The 21,506-nt window shown below is 42.6% G+C and overlaps 1 protein-coding gene across 1 annotated transcript in view; it reads left to right on the top strand.

The window, feature by feature from the left end:
• Positions 1-19,813: 19,813 nt before the first annotated feature.
• LOC143009094 (matrix metalloproteinase-16-like) overlaps positions 19,814-21,506 on the top strand; it is a 53,192-nt gene continuing 51,499 nt past the window's right edge. Inside the window, exon 1 of the mRNA XM_076161103.1 lies at positions 19,814-20,303. Coding sequence (XP_076017218.1) covers positions 20,178-20,303 — 126 coding nt within the window. The 5' untranslated portion in view covers positions 19,814-20,177. The remainder of the gene's footprint in view (positions 20,304-21,506) is intronic.

Raw genomic sequence — 21,506 nt, 5'->3', positions numbered from 1 at the left:
AGTGCTTTGACCTGACAAAGGTACTGAACAGAAACCTCCTGGATCAATCAATGAGGACTATGATGATACACGCGAGTCACAGCAACGTGGTGCGTCGATGGTAAGATATCAATCGGACAGAATAACCGAGCAGATGGACATTGTTAAACTCTGCTACATCAAACCCGAGGCCTCGTGCACAGCAGTTAAAGCAGCAGTCTCCTCTCAACCCGAGTGGCTTTGTTAGGCTTAACATAATCTAAGAGAAAACAGTACAAATGGTTCATCTTGTAACAGATGAAAGATCATGGCAGATCCCCTGAACTGATCTCTGAACCTCTAAGTTCACTCACTTTTATCCTTAATCCTCCTTCTATCCTTCCTCACACCTCAAAGCCCCAGAGGAGAAACACATCAAGCAGATCAAACCCTGCAATACTGAGAGTACGGACCGTAAACACACCAAGAGTGGGGACTGTGTGTGTGTGTGTGTGTGTGTGTGTGTGTGTGTATATATACTGTATATATGAATATGCAAGTGTGCGATTATGCAGCCACTCTGTGCTTCCGTCCACTTTGTGTGAGTGTGTGCTTGTGAGTAAGAGAGGGGAGAGAGAGTTTGTGTATCTATGTGTGTGTGTTTGCACAGGACAAAGGTTCTGTGATATAGGATATGAAGGGAGTGCAGGGAAAGAGAGTTGGCGAACCCACTTGGCTGAAATTGCTTCCAGCTTTGAAAGAAAAAGAGGAAATACCATTCGGGCAGAGAGATCCTCTGCGTCTGTGTTAAACATCCTTGCTATTGTTCGTGTCTGCAGAGTTTAAGCTGAAACACCTGCTCACTGAGGCCCTGTCACACTAAAAAGCTACTTTCTCTATATTCATTATTCACATTTGTCTTTCCTACAAAAAGATTTAGACTGGAGACGGTCTTTCTGTTACAGCCTCAAGTTCACCTACTGGGGTCATTAGCATTAAATTCAGCTCAGGAAGGCACAAATGTTCCACTGACTAAAGGAACGCTGGCAGTTTGAGGAGAAAATCACAAGGATTCACTTGTATTGAACATGTGCTGCAGTCTGAATTTTAAACATAAATCCACTTTTTCAAGGCAGCTCTTGTTCTGTTTTTATAACTGAGTGTTAAAGGGCTCACAAAATACACAACTGCTGAGTCAATTCTTTGCAGAAATGACTGTTTAAAAGCCCGAGTCTGTCGCTGTAGAGTTATTTTATTGGATTAAATTATTACAAAACTAAAGAGCTTCTATTTACAAGGATGGACTGAAACCAAAAATGTACGTTCCTTCCAATTCCTCTAAACGTTTGAGGCAGCTTTAAAGACGCTGCAGGATCTGTGTGGGTGTGTGTGTGCGTGTTGGTGTTCAGGAAAATCAAAGTTTGTTGTGCTAAGCAGACAGTGGCAGAAATGACCTGTGGGTGCCCAGGCTGGCTTCAGAGTCTGCAGGCTGCTCTGACATGTAAAAGGCTTTTTTGTGGTGAAGCCATATAGAAAACAGCTGAGAGGCAAATCCCATTAAATGGATCCATATTCACCGGCAACAAAAACATTTCCTGAAAAGAGAGTTGTTGCTGATATAATCAAACACACATGCTAGATGGCTGGACTCTCAGGGATGGACAGATGGAAAGCTAAATGGTTTGGATGCTATATGGTGACCAATGGACAGGTTGTTATTTTTTTATGCTGAGCACCGGCTGGAAGTCAAAGTTTACCCACGCGTCCTTACGTATGATTCTTCATCTTCCTCTCTCTCTCTCCCTCTCTCTCCCTCCCTCTCTCTCTCTCTCCATACTCAGCATCGAGTCATCGGCCAGTTGGTCCCGTACTGCAGCACCAGATGGACAAAAAGAGAACCTTTATGACTGCAACACAGAGAGAACATGTTTCTGCTTTGTTTAGATGAGAAGAAGGAGGTTTTCATGCTTTCAAATGACACACACACACACACACACACACACACGAATAACAAACAATTAGTGACACATTTAACTCCATCTGTAAGGTCATTTTAAAGATTTGAAAATTAAATAGTAATAATAATAGATGCATAAATACAGAATAGAGTGAGTATTTCCAGCTTATTTAGCTATTTCTGGGGAGGTCACTCAAGGACTAGTTTAACTTTATGCCTCAAATTCAATGTATCACTATTTGGCAAGTGAAAACATTTATATAAAGGCTTTTATGAGTGGAGAGGCTGCTGCACAAAGCCCCTAGTGCTGAAAACTAATTTAAGCAGTCAACAAAAGCCCATGATTTGCCATAAAGGTGATTTTGACTTAATACACTCGTTTTCTAGTTGTAGGGCCAATGCATCCATAAATCATGTCCTAGTCAGCCAGTAAACATCACAACCTCTTTATAACCTGGCCAACATGCAGTTTTTAGTGTAAACCTGCTCCAGGGTTGTTTCTACAAAGCACTATAGATCCATGTTGTGTGACTTTGAAATGGATCGGTATCCTCAATGTGTCCTCTTGTTCACCCCCAGGGGACTCTGAATGAGCGGCATTCTTCACTGTCTCACTCATTCCATCGTTCATATGAAGAATAAGCTGTTTGTAAGGCAGCGATACCCTTGAGTGGCACAATTAACCTAGTGAGTGTGGAGATATAAGCAAGGTTACAACTATAGAAGCGTCAACCTCTCCAACGGGCTTAATGACACCGCTTTGCAGCTCGCTGAAGCGGCCATTCATCACGGGGGCTGTCACGATGACGGAGGTGTTGTCGGATGCCATATTGAGACATAGGGAGATGAGTGGAGGGTTCACGATGTGTTTATGGTGGCAGCCCGTGGATTAGAGTTACCTCTTACACGGGCGACGGCACATTGGAAATGCTGCTTTCAAGGAAGTTACAGCGAATGGGGGCAGGCAGGCAGACGGCGAGCGAGAGATGAGATGGTGACAGCAGGTCGACGGAAACCTCATCAGGGGAATGTCAGGTATAAGTCAAAGGCATGGACGGGGGTGTTGACAGAGTGTTGTATCAGGATTATCCAACCCTACAGTTTAGATTTACAGCTTACTTGCCCTTGGTAAGCTGGCCATGAGACACAGAGGAGTGCTGGGAGCAGAGTTTCTTCTGGAACATCAGTGTCATATGAATGAGAATATCTGAAACTTCAGCTTTCAGCTCGACTGCATATATTGATTTAGCTTGTAAGCTTGTCTCAGCTGACCTCCTGCAGAGACGTATAGCCACATGTCTACCCAATGCCATGCTCGGGGAATCAAATTTTACTCAATTACTTTTTGCTATACGTGCACCACCGCCCATGTGAAAATGTACTTCACGGCTCGCAGAAGTGGAGGAAGATGGGACTCATTCTGACAACCACCAGCAGGGTGATAACACCCATAACAACCCAATGTGTCCAATTTTTCAAGCTTTCACAGAGTTTGGACATAAAAACACTCCCCTAAGGCAATCATACCAGCTTGATTTTTATGCCACTGTATACTCAGACTCCATAAAATCTTCATGTTGCCTCATAATTGGCATTGCTACACAAGCAACAGTGTATTAGGTTTTTATTGATGATGTTTTCCTTTCCCTCCAGCCACCGTCATGGCACAAGCCCGCAGCAATTGACAGGAACAATATGGGGTTAATGTGTTGTATAGTAGTGTCTTCATAAGTTGTTTCTGCATATTAAGATTACCTTTATTATTATTATTGCTCTCAAAGGCACACTGTCATCTTAAAAGTCTCCAAGTTTCGCTCCCCCAATTCAATGGTGCATGTACAACAGCAACGTTGGCAATATGGACTTTCGGCAAGTCGAGAGAGCCGATCTCAATCTGCCTACAGGAGAGATTAAAAAAAGAATTGAAGAGCAAGTCAATAGAAACTCTGGTGGTTTATGATCCTTTTCATATTCCCCAGAGGAGAAACTTTGCATAACTCACAACTCTTGCCAATTCTATTCTGCAGTGGTTGCTATAAGTGGCACGCCATATAACAAAGATTGCTGGCAACTGGCAACAGGTTTGCTGGTTTAATGGATCTAATGTCGAGCTCATTACAATGTATTTGACATTAAATCGAATTCATTTATTTTGAAGAGCTTTATAATGACTTGAAAAGGACAGCAATGAAACAATTAATCTTGCAAATCTTTCAAAAAACAAACAAACAGTACAATTCCCAGTTGTTATATAGAAATGGCTTTGTGATGCGACACTTAAAGGAAATCTCATAGGGAGCAGAACGTATAGGGATTATTGTTGAAGATGTCCTGTATGTAAACTTGATCTTAACTCAAAATGTGAAACTGCAGCTTGTAAACAGTAAGAGCAGAGGTTAAGTAAATATCATAATATCTTCTTGAGGATTGTTTATCATTAGCATAAAAGCAGCGCATCATTCAAGCCAGACCTTTTATATTTTTTTAATGGGAACGCATTGAAAGCAGGTGCTTTGCCAGAGGGCGATAACTGCATGGACTCCCCAAACTATTTAGCAAAACGTGCATTTGGAAAAGCTTTTGTTCAAACTCTGAAACAGCAGAGGGAGAGATTCTGTCCAAGCATGTCATTAAAATCTCTGTTGAGCCACTTATTTCAGATAATAATAAAAATCTGGAAAAGCGCAATTAATGGCCAGGGAGGCATACTGTAAGTAATATTGTCTAGGTAACGGCTCCAAATGTCCTTTATAGGCCTCTTGCTCATTGTGTTCCATTTCCATCTGATTAGCAAATAGACAACTGGAACCTTTCCAAACTGGAACTGTTTTTTTTTATTGAAAGTTAAATTCCTGGCGCGCGCTCTGTGGCAGATGAGCTTTAATTAAATTGCCAATACTCAAAGATTGTCTCTCTAAAAGTGGACCGGAATGCATTATTAGTCAGGACTGAACAGCTGAATCTCCACTAAAATGACCTTTTTATTGTTAGGACATAAATACAAAGAGGCTCAGACCGTGAAATAGAGCCAAGGGGCAATTAGAAGAAAAGAGAAGGAACAAAGCTCATATCTTTCTAGATCTTCCAGCACTGTATAACCAACCCATACTGCAAGACAAATATTCACTAAGTCCCCAAGCAAGCTTCATTTAATCCACCTAAAGTTGAGGCCTCTGTGTTATTGGTGGTGTTGGTTTAAGCTTGCATGGTGCTGAGTGAGAATAACAGTGTGTGTCACACCGTTTCTCCCTGAGAACAGAAACCACACTGCTCTGTATTGTAACACACATGCACTCTGACGGGCCGAGATCCCGCCTGCACACAACGTGAAGGAAACATGTCTTGGAAATGACCTGTAATCCAGTCCGAGCTCCCCAGTTCCTCCCTGATGGGATTCCCACTCTGGGGTTCTCTTGTTTTCATTTTTGACAACATGCTGAACATTTCATCTCTGCGGTCGTCTGCGTGTTTGACACATCATCAGTACATGTTACAGAGCTGCTGCTGAGCCAGGTGCCTTCATCCAAAAAAACAACACGCATTTACAACATGCTTGTGTCCTGTGGAGAGCAAACCACTGGCTATAAGAATAACAGACGCTATTGTTTTATTGTTTTATTGCAGACAGCAACAGCATAACACAACGAACTAACACACGTAACACCTGAAGTGTAGTTTCTTCACCGTATAACATACAGGTAGAGACAGTATAGGTTGAGAACAGCACCGCCATCTATTGGTATAAGTACTGTATAACAACACTCCCACTTACTTTTACAATAGGATTTAGAAGTCCTCTTAATTTTCAAAAAAAAATCTTTTACATTGTTTTTCAGGAACTCTTTTTCACATTTTTCAGAAATTGCTTTGACCAGGCAGCGTTCTTCGTACACCTGTCAAGCATTTTAAATAGGGAAAAGTCCGATCTCTCCCCTGAGATATTCAAATCTCTGTCTAGCCAGTGGCTTGGTGAAGATATCCGCTTTCATGTCAGTTGTTGGACAATATTGCAGTTTTATTTGTCCATTCTGTACACATTGACGGATGTAGTGGTAGCGAATGTCTATGTGTTTGGTCCTGGAGTGATTCACAGGGTTCTTCGCGATTGCGATGGCTCCTTGGTTGTCTTCCAGGATCACTGTGGACATAGACTCCACTCCTAGATCACACAGTAGTCGTCTCAGCCAGATTCCTTCTTGAGCTGATTGACTGAGTGCGATGTACTCCGCTTCTGCTGTTGAAAGTGCGACTGTTGCTTGTTTCTTGCTGAGCCAGCTCACCGCTCCTCCACTCAGAAGAAAGATGTTGCCTGTTGTTGACCGACGATCATCCTGATCTCCAGCCCAGTCAGCATCTGAGTATCCGATTAAGGCTTCAGAGTCTGACTTCTCATACTTGAGAGCAAAGTTCACTGTTCCTTTTAAGTATCGAAGTATCCTCTTTACAGCAGTCAGGTGTGAAGCGTCTGGATTTGAGTTGAACTTTGACACAGCACTCACAGCGTGAGCTATGTCTGGTCGTGTGCCCATTGCAGCATACAGCAGACTTCCAACCATTGACTGATAAGTATGTTGATGCACTGACTTACTGACACCATCACTCTTTCTCAGCTTGACGTTGGCATCTGCAGGAGTTGCTACAGGATTGGCATTATCCATTCCATATTTCCGAAGTATGGCTTCAATGTAATGCTTCTGATGAAGAATGACACAGTTCTTTCCTTTGTCCTGGATCACAGAGATGCCCAGGATGTAGGATAGCTCACCCATATCTTTCATCTTGAAGCGCTCCTTGAGAGCCGTTTTGAGCTCCTTCATGCTCTCAGTTGATTCTGTAATCAAAATCAAATCATCCACATACACTGCTAGTATCTCAAGCTCTTGTCTTGATCTCACAAACACGCAGGTGTCTGATGTGCTCTGTTTGAATCCAATTTCCATCATGAACTCTGTGAAAGTCTTGCTCCAACAGCGAGGTGACTGTTTCAGTCCATAGATTGACCTTTTCAGTTTGCATACCAGATTTTCCTGCCCCGGTTTGATGTAACCCTCTGGTTGCTCCATGTATATTTCCTCTTCCAGGTGTCCATTAAGGAATGCAGTTTCAACATCCATCTGGTGCACATACAGATTGTTTTGAACAGCAAAGGACAATAAAGTACGAATAGAGCTAAATCGTACCACTGGTGAAAACGTTTCATCATAGTCAGCACCATACAACTGTGAGTAGCCCTTAGCAACGAGCCTGCACTTGTATCGTTCCACTCTTCCATCACCATGATGCTTAACTTTGAACACCCACCTTGATCCTACTGCCTTTCTGTCTCTTGGCAAGTCCACTAAGTCCCATGTCTCATTTTCCAGCAGTGACTCATATTCCAAGTCAGCTGCTTCCTGCCACTCTTTTGCATTAGGACTCTCCATTGCCTCTTTCAGTGAGAGTGGCTCTGTCACACGACACACGTTAGCATAATGATCAACAGTCACTACATCAGCAAACTCATCATATCCAAATCTTCTTGGAGCATTTCTGATTCTGTCATTTTTTCTGACAGTGCTCTCAACAGTGACCTCATCATCTCGTGTTTCACTCTCATCTGTTGTTGTAGTAATTTCGTTCTTTGTGCAGGGAACTTTCACTTCCTGCTTCCAGTTGAAGTTTGATTCGTCAAAGACGATATCACGACGGATTAGAATCCTCCTTTTTTCTTCATCATATAGGCGATAGCCCTTGGCATTGTTTGCATATCCCACGAAGCGAAGTTTCACAGTCTTTTTGTCCAGTTTTCTTCTCTCTTCATCTGGGACATGTGCATAGGCAATACAGCCAAACACCTTTGTGTGACTCACATCAGGTTTCTTGCCACACCATCTCTGGTACGGTGTCTCTCCCTTTAGAACAGAAGTAGGTAGCCTGTTCTGTATGTAGGCTGCGGTGGCTACAGCCTCTGCCCAGAACATCTTTGGTAACCTAGCATGAGACAGCATGCTCCTAGCTGCTTCAACTAGTGTTCTGTTTTTTCTTTCAGCAACACCATTTTGCTGTGGTGAGTGGGGTACAGTCATTTCATGGTGGATGCCTTGAGCCTTCAAGTATTCTTGAAACTCTTTTGAGGTGTACTCACCACCATTGTCTGTTCTCAACCTTGAGACGTTCAGCCCACACTCGTTTGTGAAAGTTTTTTCAAATTCCTTGAATTTGTATAGCACTTCATTCTTCTGTTTCATGAAGTACACTTTGCAGCATCTTGAGTAGTCATCTATGAAAGTGACAAAATATTTTGATCCACTTATAGATTCAGTCTGCATGGGACCACAGACATCACTATGAATCAGCTGCATCCTGCGCTCAGAACGTATTTTTCCAATCGACTTGAATGGCTTTTTTGCCAGTTTGCCTTCCACACATCCTTCACAGAAGGGAACTTCCTTTTCTGTAGAGAAGTCCACTCCGTTCACCAGACCTTTTAGTTCCTTCAGTTTGGTAGTGTGACCAAGGCGCTGGTGCCACAAACTAGCAGCTACTGATGCACTGTGAAAGACAGAGTCACTTCCTTCCACATCCAGCTGATAAAGTCCATCAGATCTTTGTGTTCCCATTCCCTCAAGAGATCCATCTCTTCCACGAATGTAGCAGCGAGACCTCTTAAACTGTACTGTATTTCCCTTTTTGGTAGAAGCTCCCACTGAGAATAAATTCCCAGACAACTTTGGAACATACAACACTTCATACATAGTGACATTTTTTACATTACTTGACTTGAAAGTCATTTTCATGTTGACATTTCCGATTCCTAGGGCGTTAACCACCCTACCGTCACCGAGTTTCACTGACTGTGCTTTTGAGAACTGCTGGTACTCCTGGAGAATTTCTTGATCGCGTGTCATGTGCTTTGATGCTCCTGAATCAATTAACCATTCAGCCTGTTGTGGTCTGCCAGATACTTCCCCTCCAGTCACAAAGGCACTCTCAAATGGGTCATCTTCATCCTCCAACATCATATTTTTGGCTTTGTGGGTTTTCTTTTTAGGTTTATTTTTCCAGCTTGGACAGTCACGTTTGATATGGCCTTCTTTCCCACATTTATAGCATCTCCACGTACTTTGTCCTGCTGCTCCCACTGCTTTGGAGCCATCGTGCACATTTCCAGGAAACTGTGATGACATGGCTGCAGCACCACCTGACGTAGCACCACTGTTGTCATTAACATTAACTCGCTTTTGTTCTTCATTGATTAATGCTTGCTGAACAAACTTCAGTGTCAGGTTGTCGATTTTTGTTTCTAGTGCAGTGACAATTGTTGCATAACTTTGTGGCAAACTTCCCAATAGTGTCACAATTTGATCCTCTTCTTCAATTACAGCTTCAATTGCTGATAATTGATCAGTTAGCTCCTTCATTTGTTTTAGATGCTCTGTTAAACTATCTCCTTCTTTCATTTCACATCTGAAATATTTCTTCTTCAGAAATAGTTTATTTGCCAAAGTATCTCTCTCAAAATTGGCTTTCAGCGTAGTCCACGCTTCTTTGGGAGTCTTGCAGCTTGTTATCAGATACATCTGTGGCGTACTTACGTTCAGCACGACCGTCGAGAATGTTTTCTCTCTCCGTCTGGTAAACTCAGCCTGTGCTGCTGCGCCAGCGTCTCCGGGTAGCGTGTCTTCCTCTGTTAGCATACCCCATAGTCCTTTAGCCTTTAGCAAGTGCTCCATCTGAAACTTCCATGTTGCCCAATTCTCTGGTCCGCTCAGCTTGTCAATAAACAGCTTGTCCTCCATTGTGAATTCCCACAATACTGTTTATCTCACACACAATTCCGTGGTCTTCAGCTTTTTAGCGATGCTCTGGGCCCATAACCTATTGTTTTATTGTTTTATTGCAGACAGCAACAGCATAACACAACGAACTAACACACGTAACACCTGAAGTGTAGTTTCTTCACCGTATAACATACAGGTAGAGACAGTATAGGTTGAGAACAGCACCGCCATCTATTGGTATAAGTACTGTATAACAACAGACGCTACCAACTGGACTGTATGGGAGAAAACACTTCCAAGCAGGGTGCTGGTGTTGCTTTGATGATACCAAGTGAAGAGAAACAAAGATGCAACAGGGCTTTGAGCATTTATTTATCACGGTTATAAATGAGAGTAATGTGGCAAGAGGCGGATGTGACTGCGACTGTCTTGGGGAGGACAGACGGTTCCTGGAGCTCTAAATATCCTGGAACACCATTAAGAAATCAAGAGTTCACAGTGTCACGCCTGGAAACGCCCAGCATGGACTGCAAATAGAGTTTCTGGTTCACTCATGCAGATTTGGACGCTTGTTTAAACACAATTATATATGCCCAGTATCAGCATCAACCTTCTTTGGTTCAACTAGTTCTGTACTTACTCCACTGGACACTATGTCCTGAATTACTGCTGAAGGTCTTTATTGATATTTTCCTCTCTGCTCTGCAACAACATTTCTGCAAAAAGTAGGATGCACAGCTACAGCTTCCCTCGCCTGCAACGGCTCCATCTGGGCACCAAATGACGAGTGGGTGGAGAGAGAGAGAGACAGAGAGAGAGAGAAAGAGAGACAGAGACAGAGACAGAGAGAGAGAGAGGGAAAGAGAGAGAGAGCAAAATGACCAATGTCCCTCCACAATGTCAACGCTCTAACACAGACAGATTGCTGTGGGAGGGACATGCCCCATTTTTGAGTGTGAGTAACACTGAAAGCAGATGACAGCGTGATGTCAATCAAAAAAAGCTGTCAGGGATGGACAGAGAAAAGAGGAGATGGAGGGAAGAGATATCTCAAAAACACACTGCGCACAAGAGCAAAACTGTTGTTGTTCTGGCTTATTATTCAAGAATTTGGTAACTGGTAGCTGAGGGGGGACATGGTGGGTATGGAGTGTTGTATATTATGTAGGGAATACTGGCTTCATTTTTAACGTGTTCCTTATTTCTGTTGCGTGTTTACGTCAACATGTAAAACATTTGTATTCACACACTTGCTTAGACACGCCCATGAAGTGAGGTGTCCCTGTGTGATGCCAGCTAAGGCCTGAAGCAGAAGGAGCAAATGAGAGCAGAACAGGCTTTTTGCCCAGTGTGCACAACAGCGCTGCAGCAAAGTAGAGAATAGGTGTTTTTATGTGTATTTCTGTCCATTACAGTCCCCAAAGTACTGACTGATTTTGACAGAGGTGCTCTAAAACAGGTTGAATGACCCTTTAAAGCTCGTTACTGCCTCAGAAAAACGTACTTAAGGATTCTGCAGAGACAGACCCAAATTTGCAACATACTGGAGTTGTGTTTCTGTCCAACTGACGAATCGAAGTCCAATACTCACTGTCTTCTCAGCTTTTGTTCTCCATTGATTCCAGCAAGAAATATCTGGGTCTTTATCTTGCTAGACACTCAACTTTCTTCAGCGGATAGTGATTAACATTTTGTCTGTCTGCTGTTAGGTGATGAGCAGGTTGCCTATAGCAACAGCTGCTTCCCACTGCTGGAAACTGAATTGACAAGAGCAGCTGAGATTGAGCCACACAGCAAATGTATGGGTGTAAAAAACAAAACAGTCATTTGCTTGGATGCTATTTCAATGCAGCTTTACAGAATACTGAGGAGTGTATTTCAAACTTTTTTCCCGCTATTGACAGTCAATGTGCTTGATGTCTAAATGGTCTGTACTTGTATAATGTGTATGTCAGATAATTCAGTTCCAATGACCGCCTGAACCGCCTCAATCATTATTAGTCATTGATTACAGCCCTGACACATTGGCTGTTAGAATGTTGAATAATGCTTTAACCGTCCCTGTGCAAGCCCATACTGGGTCAAATGAGTGATAATGCAGACGCGTGTGCAGCATTGATAGTAAGACAGCAGGCTGATGCCAGTAGTTTTTTGGCTCTGCAGCAGGCCACCAATGAAGGACGGCGTTCACTGGATTCATTACAAAACAGAATGGGAGCAATCTAGCATTGTTACTGTCAAATATTACTGTTTGCTTTTGCAATGGAGAGTGATGATGATGAGGAATTCAACAGGCTTGTTAGGTCCATCAAGTTAAACATACACACACACAGCTTGTTGGATGATGGGTTGCATGTTGATTAAAGGAGAGTCATTCCCATACTTGGCAGAAGCCAGGGAGCAAAAAGAAAAATCGGGATGAGGGATGGAAAACCAGGAAGAAGCCGTTTCTTTCAGTGCAGATCTGGATTCAAGGGCAATTCCTCGGTTTCTTCTTACATGAATTCATTTACGCACCAATTTCCTCAACAATAAACCTCTCCCTTAAAAATGACCCTTTAATGAACTACCAAAAAGTGCAATTTGGTCCAAGAAGTCATATTGTTATCAGCATCCTGGTCAAAAATAAAGCTAAGATCAAAACAGAATTGTCTAAGCCTGTTCAGCCTTTGTTTACCTCAGAGGATATTACAGTTTCATGGCCGCCCCTCATTCCTCTTCCATGTAACCAGATTAGCTCACAGTAACAACTAAAGAAAAAGTCAATATGGGCAAGAAAGCATCATCTACATGCAGATTCGTTGATTTGTTGGTTTGTTGTGCTTTTCCCCTTCAAACACAATCCATAGAGCAGAGATAATGCAATATTTGAAAATATCTCCCGCTGTATATTTCCGACGTGCTTGACCTTTGAAATGAATACGTTTCTGATAGATTTATCTGAACCGGTGCAGCTGCCACACAGAATACCAACAACAGCGATCCCTCGGGCAGGATTTATTGGCTGTGGCATTTTGATGCACAAGGCTTGACGCTTTAAGCTGTTCATCTGGGGCCGGCTCATCATCTTTTAGGAGAGATTGCTGACCTGTGCTCTGCACCCAAGAAAACCCAAACAAGCCATAAACGAATGCTCTGCCACGTCCTGTCAACAAACCTCTCTTAATCCAGAAACCTGTCTGGAGTTATTTAATGATAAATCTACTGCCTGGAAATGATTGTGTTCACTTCCGCAGGGTGCAGACATGTAGACGGACTGAGAACATCAGCTGCCAATCACATGAAACCTACAGGCTCCTCCAAAAAAAAAAAGATATTACATAATATTGCTGAAATCAAGCCTGGGATGTCAAACACTTCGAGGCCCAACAAGAAAAATGCAACAGTTATTTCCATTTTTCTCAACTAAATGTAGTCCTTCTTCCTCTGTAATGTGTGAATACGGCCATGTAAGTGTATGTTCAGGCTACAAAACCCCTTAACAAAGCCCTTACCCTAAAAATGTATACATTTTGTGGGAACGCAGCCATGAAAATGTCCTTTCTAGAAAATCCCGGCTAGACAGTGCGGCACATTATGCTGCAGGCTTGTTGGTAATTGGATGCAGCTGCATCAAATTACCACAGCTGCGGCTAATTGTCAATCAGGCATTAACCTGCTTAATGTTTCCTACAGAGAGACAAGAGTTGCATGCTGACCAACCATGACCCTAGACCAGGAAGCTGGGTGGCCAGAATGTAGTTAGGAACGATGGAAAGCTGTTCCAATGTAGAAAAAGTACAAAGGCCTAAAGACGCTGAGGCCTGAAGTTGTACCTATTGTTTCCATTCTTTCATAGCTTTCCTGGAAACCCATTAACAGGATGCTGAGTCAATTCCAGTTGAATACAAGATCAGCTGAGTGGCTCCCAGATTCAAATTCTTCCTCAAAACAATGGTTTCTCTCATGCTTCTCCAAACTGTGAGTCCTACATGTTGTTCCACTTTATATCTTATCTTCTTCTGCTTTCTCGACAGATCTCTCAGTTCAATACCGAGGCATACTTCTTTGGGACGATTGATGTTAACTGTGTAGGAGCTGATTTATTCTGAGATTCTGTGTCGCTCGATACACGACCTCTCCCTGCAACCATCTTCTGCTCATAATCACAGCTTTCACTGACTGACAGACTTGTATAGCGATGTGAGCATGGCAGGGTTACAGAGGGGCAAGGCAGTGGAGCAGCTGTAGTCTTTAAGATGAATACAGAAAACTATGTACGGACTTACTGTGGCATTTCTACCTCCACTGTCTGAGCTGGAGCTTTGCCCTGCCTGTCATTCTCCCTACATTGTGCCCAGTATTGTTCCTGTCATTGGCACCATGTAAGAGTCGCCCTCACACACTCATACCTCCCTCAATGACCACGTAAAGGTGAAGTCTGTTTCTCTACACATCACACCAACCACAGGATTTCCTCCTCATAAAATCCGACTTAACGGTTGGAGCAATTTTGCCATTGAAAGCTCATGGGTTTTTGCTTGGTGCTTATAATTAACATTTTAAAGGCCCTAATGTCATAACACCTTTGTTTTAATGTGATGGCTCATCTGAGCAGCATCTGCAGGATAATGGTTTTCACATGGCAGATTCTCAGCTCAAGCTTATTCCTGGCCCGAGGCGACTTTAGCCCATTAAATTTACATCTAGCTAACACTTGTATCTGGATCCGCTTATAATGAACTTAATGTTTTATATCTTAGATCACCAATATAACCAGCGTGAATATGTTGTTTGTAACAGTGAGAACCACAGTGTTCATAAACCTGTCTGTAAGAAATCATCACACACATGCTCCAGCTGTGTCTCACATCTTCTTTTGGCCCTGGATTTATAACAGAGGCTGAGAAGTGCAAACCTTGAAGATATCAGAGTTTCAAAAGACATATAAGTGAAACCAAAAGGGAGAATATATGAGGTGATGATTTTAAGATTTAAACCAGAACTAAGCTCTTAAAACAGCACTGAAATATTGCGCAACTGAACCACTTCAAACAAAACAAACAAGAGTGTGAAGATGAAGAACATCATGCATCCTTATGAAGTCTGGATTGCATTCCCATCACCGTGCATTCTGAGTGTACACGTAGCAGCATTTTTCATCAGGACCAGCAGGATAACAAACTGTATCTTCACTCTGATTGCATTTAGATGCAGGGTGCCAACATGCACCCTGGTCAGATGATACAGACACAGATTGTATAATTACATGGGGATCAGCTGGGCCAGGAGCTCGTTGCAGATTAGGGAGGTCCTTCCTGACTTTAGGTCGCTGTTAGAATTAAAATAAAAATCATCTAGTGTGAAAAAGTGCATTAATTCAAAAGCCAACTGCGACAAGTCTAATCTAATCCATTCCTTCAAATGTTCCTGCGTGAAACGATGCTTGTTCAGAGCCTGGAGCCAATTTTGTGCATGGAGGGAAAAACAGTGAGAGAAGCACTTCAAAGAGCGATAATCAATCATAATTGCTCCGAGTAGAGAGGTAAGTGCGCAGCTTGTCTCTGTGCTGTGGCATTCCACTCACTGCTGAATTTGCACCATTCACCTTTCATTCAGCGAGTATGACAGCAGCCGCCATGATGCTGGAGGTGGACGATCCATTAATACATCTATTCCACCTTAACACGGGCTGCATAGTTCATTGGATGTGATAAAACTCTGAAGTCATACGTGTGTTTTGCTTAGATCATATTGATATTATGTATGTGCACATTCATACATATAGACACCCACAACAAACACACACACACACACACACACACACACACACACACACACACACAGAGTTAAAGAGGAATGTTGTAGATATCATTAGACTCTGACTTGTAAATTATAGATCAGTTGGCAAACACAACGCTCAGCACTTTATCCTCACTCTCCCTCTCTCTCTCACACACACACACACACACACAGACACACACACACACACACACACAGTGCAGGGGCTTTTTTGTCATCCGTCTCCACCACAACATTACAAGAGAAATTACACTAACAATTAATAATATATTGGTGTCTAATTTATACTCTGCATATTTCTTCTCTGCATGGGAAATGCGTTCTCTGGTGCCGCTTCTAATAGTGGCATTGTTTACACAGCAATTACGAATATGTCAGCCGCAAAGAGCAATTGAGAGCCACATGATGCAAGTTTTGGAACCAATTTTGACACTTTAACGTTATGAGTAATCACGGCTCAGAAAATGTGGCTTATCCAGAGAAAACACAAACTGAAACTTGCAGTGTACGGATGAAATACTGGAATCAAAAGATAGATGCCATGTCTCCACGGCGACTATATATTTTTATATGCTGTCATGAGGTGCAGGAGCTACGAAGTGGCAATTGCCTTCTTTAGTGAGGTACTTCCCCTCCAAGTTTCTCCCACTGAAGTTATTAACAGCTCTGTTATGACACGAGTCTGTGCTATTCCCACAAGCACAAGTTTGAAAAAGAAAACCGTTGGCCACGCCGAGCCGAAAAGAGCGAGAGAGAGAGAGTGAGAGGGAGCGAAAGTTTGCCAACAGCACCAATCGACCTACTTCCGATTTTGCGGTGCGGATCAGTTTCAGGTCTTTTTGGCCAGCGGGTGTATGAATGTTTACCCCATGCAGGAAGGGTGGAAACATTTTGGTGCAGTGGTCTGTGGGTTTCAGAGCAACTGGAACCATTACCGGTCCCTAGAGGAAATCTCCCCCATGCTGTGTGTGTGTGTGTGTGTAGTAATTTAGTTTACATCAATTGGAGTTACATGTCCAGATTTATAGAATGGTAGTGCACACCTGTTTTTAATAGTATAGTCCTGGCTAGTGAGTAGATATAATATCAATATCTTTGTGGTTGTATAATCATGCAAAAAAAAGTTAACAACATTTTACCTACATTCATATTTTGAGTCTTTGAATACTTCAATTGTGGTTAACTTGAACTTGAAGAATTATGCCACTAAATATCCAACAAATGGGGGTGATGTGCATTGCAGCTTGTGGTTTGGAAAACATTTCCAAGTCATTGAAAGCAACTCCTCAATATTTTCATGTTCAGGCTCAAATAGAAATGGCCCAGCTGATTGATAAGCTGCTTGTTTAAACAGAAAAGCTCTTTCCTGCTGGTCTGGTTTCTCTTTTGCTTGGCTTCATCTGGCCCATTCGACAACACGCCGATCGTGCCCTGTTGAAATGGCGGCTTCTCACTGACCGACCCTGACCCTGCGTTTGGAGTGAAACTGTAATCCCACCCAGCTGTATGGCCAACTGGGTGTTAAGGGTTAAACATGCTGTGAATTATGGGTTATAAACAATAATCCAGCAGTGGGGATTCGTATAGGCGAGTGATACAAACGCAAAGAGTTTATTCCCTTTGTTTAAATTGACCAACTATCGCTCCGTTCTTGATCGCTGGTCTCTTTTCATCTTGCTCTCCTAATCTTCTCTTTTCTCCCTCTGCGAGCAGAGAAATAGAGACAGACGGGAGGCTTTAGATTCATGCTGCCAGGAGATCCAGGAGGTCTGACTGGGAGCAGATGCAGCAGTTATGAGACAGAGTCATGTTTGGAGAGGAAGGCTTTGAGGATACTGGCAAAGCTCCGTGCTGGTGGGAGGACCAGTTGGAAAGAGGGAGAGGGCCAAGACCCTTTCAAAAAGGGTATTCAGGATTAGAGTGACAGAGGAAATCATTAAGAGGAGGACAGGAAGAGACAGTGTGAGAGGGAGAGAGAGAAAGAAGTAAGAAGGGGGATAGGAAGCGAAAATGATTCAGCCAGTCATTAAACTATTGAATGGGTGCAAGAGAAGGAGAAAGAGGAAGACAAACTTTCACAGCCACAATTTTGGGAGATAAGGAGGACGTGAATGAGGTGCAGCACTTTTTATCTGGTTTGGTTTGAAGACAGTATGATAATTTGGTTCAATCAGAGAAATGACTTCATCCCAGGTGCTCTCTACAGTTCAAAATGAGGTTGCTAAGGCCTATCTTCAACCCTCACTTCAAGCTCATTAAAGCTTTCCCAGTGTTCACACCATCCTTTAAGGTTTGGGGCTAGAAAGTATCCTGAATTTTCTCAACTAGTAGGTCACGAAAATGAAGCTATTTCCATTGTTTGAGGTTCTGTGGCGGCAGATTTTCACCAAATTATACTGCGATGCAAAGCAGCATCACACACATATCCTCCCACCCAAGATGAAACCCTGATTGTGGGTGAGGTTCCACATGTTTCTCTGCTTCCAGTATGTATATCTGCCTGGGGGATCCAAAAACACAGACAAGACCCTCTCATTTCTCTCACACTAAATAATCCAAAACATACCATTTCAGTTTCACATCATCTTTCACATCAACCTGTTACATGATGAGACTGCAGACATCAAAACATACATACGCCCACCACATTCTTGGCGCCACACTATGTTGCTGGCTTGTGGAGCGGTTTAGGAGAGTTTATAGATCCAATATGAGACCTGGCAACTTCCACTATACAGAACAAACTCCTATTTCCATAACATTTAAGTCCATTTTCTGACTTGTTTAAGTTGCTGAGCTGGTTAACTACTTTGAGAAACATGCAGTTTAGTGTAAATTGTCAAGATGTTTCTCAACCGTGCAGACAAACGGTGTCTCTTCTAAATGTATACAATGGCTCAGCTATGTTTAAACCATTCATAGGCTCACAATCTCCTTACACACAGTGTGAACTAATGTGTGTGGACCAGCAGGTCTCTGAGCACAGTGTATACTTTGTTCTTTCTACTCGTGATGAACTGTGTCACATGTCAAGCTCATTGTGAGGTAGACAGTGTTTGTCACTTTGGTTATCAGAATGCATTACATTCTCATCCGCACCGTGATGACCGCAGACACACAGACCTCAAACTGGATCGTTGTCATTGCAGGTCAAGCAGAGGTCAAACAGAATGGGATGCTGCCAGTGTTTTTCCAAAACTTTAAATGGAGTTCACTGAGAATTCCTTAGAGGAAAGTGGTGGGGCAGCGCAAATTGAAACCTCATCAGCGAGCTAATGGTGCGGTTGGCCTAACTCAGCTTGGATGCACAAATACACACAGACACACATACACACAGGCGCACACACATACTTGTTCCTCACCCCTTGGTGTTAGACTAAGTGGAGAATCATTGATCTGGCTCATTAGATTTGACCCTTCTCTATTATCTGAGTAGATTATTAAGGAGAAAAGCTTTTTGAAATGACACACAGGTTCTGCTTTGTTTCTGTGTTGTAGGGCAGCCAGAGTATATATTATATGATATTGATATACAGTAGTAAATCATAGTCCAACCATTTCTAACCAAGGACCAATCTGAACATCACAGGCCCAGGTGAGAAAGAGGGAATGCATTTAGCAGTATTTAGTCTGTTTGTCTGACTTACCCGCCTTCTTTTTTACAGAGTTTTCGATTTCTATCTTTATCATTTTGTCATCTATACTATATATTGTAGATTTAGGACAGAATGAGATTGATACAAGTTTATGAGGCACAATATTACATGAGCATGCATTGGAGGTGCAATGACATTATTGGTGGCATCATCATCATCATCATCATCATTGTCTACAGGAAACATGAATGACAAACACAGTGACAAGCCAGACTTCTGGGTAGCACAGATTACTCACCTCCTCTGAGGGAAAGGGAACAATTCTGATCTGAATCTGATCTGACTCACAGCGCTTATCGTCGCCCTCTAGTGGTTCATTTAGGTTCTCTCTCTCTCTCTCTCTCTCTCTCTGTCTCTCTCTCTCTCTCATAAAATAAAAGTGAAATATAAATGATCTACGATATGTATTCATAAAGCCAAAACCAGACTTTATCTTTGACACCAATAACCATATCATACAGCTTTTGACACATGAAAAGCTCCTTACTCCTATTACTTATGGTTTTGCTGCGTTTACTTACACACAACGTTTCTCGCATATTCTGTTAAGCTCATTTACAAGTCTTGTGTGCAAATAAACAATATCAAAAGTGTAGCGTTTAAAAAACAAAAAGAGAGAGAAGAAGAAATACGCTGAGTTTGATGAGATGTGGGTTGGGGCGCTCGAGCCAACCTCGCACATGCGCAGTCGGTGGGAAACACGATTGAAAACGGGCAGCTATGCCGCGCGGCGCAGAAAACGAGCTGGACGTGTCCGCTAGGAACAACCGGAGGACTGACCCGGGGACAGCGGCACCGGGAGGCTACTGACAGCCGTGAGCAGCGATTCTTTCCCCGGGTATAACCTCACGGCGATCGCAGCGAGCAGTAACAGCGGGAAGAGCGAGCGACGAATCCTCTCATTCTCCCTTCTTCTTTTCCATCTCCTCTGCCCGCAAGAGAGACCGAGACATCAGCAATGTTTCTGCTAAGCGACTAGGATTTTACCCCCGCTGTCCGTTTGTGTGTTTATTGACTGTAAATAAAACTCAACAAAGACAATAAGCAACAACAGCGGGCTTCACTATGGTTTTATTGGCGTTCCGCACCAGGAGATGTCTTAATAGCTGCTGTATAGGGACGATATGCTTGCAGTTGTTGCTGTGGATTTTATGCGCGGTGAACGGAGAGGAGCAGTCGTTCAATGTGGAGGTAAGAACAACCGGGACCGTTATTGTGTTGACATGAAACATATTCGACAAAGAAATCAAGAAGCAGGAATCTCTCCCTTTCTCTACTTTGGTTGTTTATTTTCTGTCTGATTTCGTAATTTGTGACACATTGGGCACGTAATATCTTTGTTCACTGTGTTGTTGACATTTCAACAACAACAACAACAGGCTCATTGTGAGATGTCCAGCTGCGTTCTAGTTGCATCCAGACAGAAAAAAAAAACCTTTCCACATGTCTGGATGCTCCTGAAAGTGAACAAAATGTATAGAAAACATAATTTTGAAGGATAGTGGTCCAGATTTATTCCCTCATCTGCTTTTATGTGCTTGTTTTATTCTCAAAGAGGGAAAGTGTCGCCAAGTAGCTTTTTCAGTGGAATGCAATTTATTCAAAGTTATGCCTATTAAATAATGCATAGGTTTGTTTATTTGAATTTTAGGCCTCTGTCTTTCAGTATAAACTGTAAACACATGAAATTCAACACTAAGTCAGCAAAATGTTTGAAGTGAGGGACCATAGTGTTGTGTTGTGTTGTGTTGTGCAGGGTCCTTGACTAACATGAGCTTGGTGGCATTCACATGGTATCATTCATGTCTTTCTAACTCGGGGGGAATGAATGCATCACATGCTGAGAGGCACATTGGTGCATTAAACACGCTTATCTGCGAGGCCACAGGCAACAATCTGGACGGAGAGATGAAATTTTACCCAAACAAAAAGATTCCTTTCAAAAGTGGAGTTTTTTTTTATACTGAACTCATATCCCAACATAATGAAACGCTAAAAGCCCTCAAGCCACAAGTGTGACGCCAGTAAACCTTAACAGATCTGAAATCAATGTTTATGTGACTTTTCTCTTTCTTTCTTTCTTTCTTTCTTTCTTTCTTTCTGCTGAACCAACATATAAGCTTTCCTCCCTTGGGGAATGAGTGAAATTCTCTCTCTCTGCTCTCAAGGGCATATCCTTCTAGTTAACATGCCTCGTCTGCTTCCAGAGCAAATCACTTCTGTTTAGCACAAGCCAAATGCATTAGGCTATCATAAAGCGTTACACCCCTCACACACTTGACTGAACACACACACACACACACACATACAGATACATCCTGGCATGTCCACTGACAGACATTTAAATCCTACATCCACATATTCACATGATTTGCAGACTTGGAATGCCACAGT

The sequence above is a fragment of the Genypterus blacodes genome, unplaced genomic scaffold (genome assembly GCF_046128005.1).
Source record: "Genypterus blacodes isolate CSIRO-AG114 ecotype Tasmania unplaced genomic scaffold, CSIRO-AGI_Gbla_v1 ptg000110l_1, whole genome shotgun sequence".
Lineage (NCBI taxonomy): Eukaryota > Metazoa > Chordata > Actinopteri > Ophidiiformes > Ophidiidae > Genypterus > Genypterus blacodes.
This window is presented reverse-complemented; position numbering and strand designations above follow the sequence as displayed.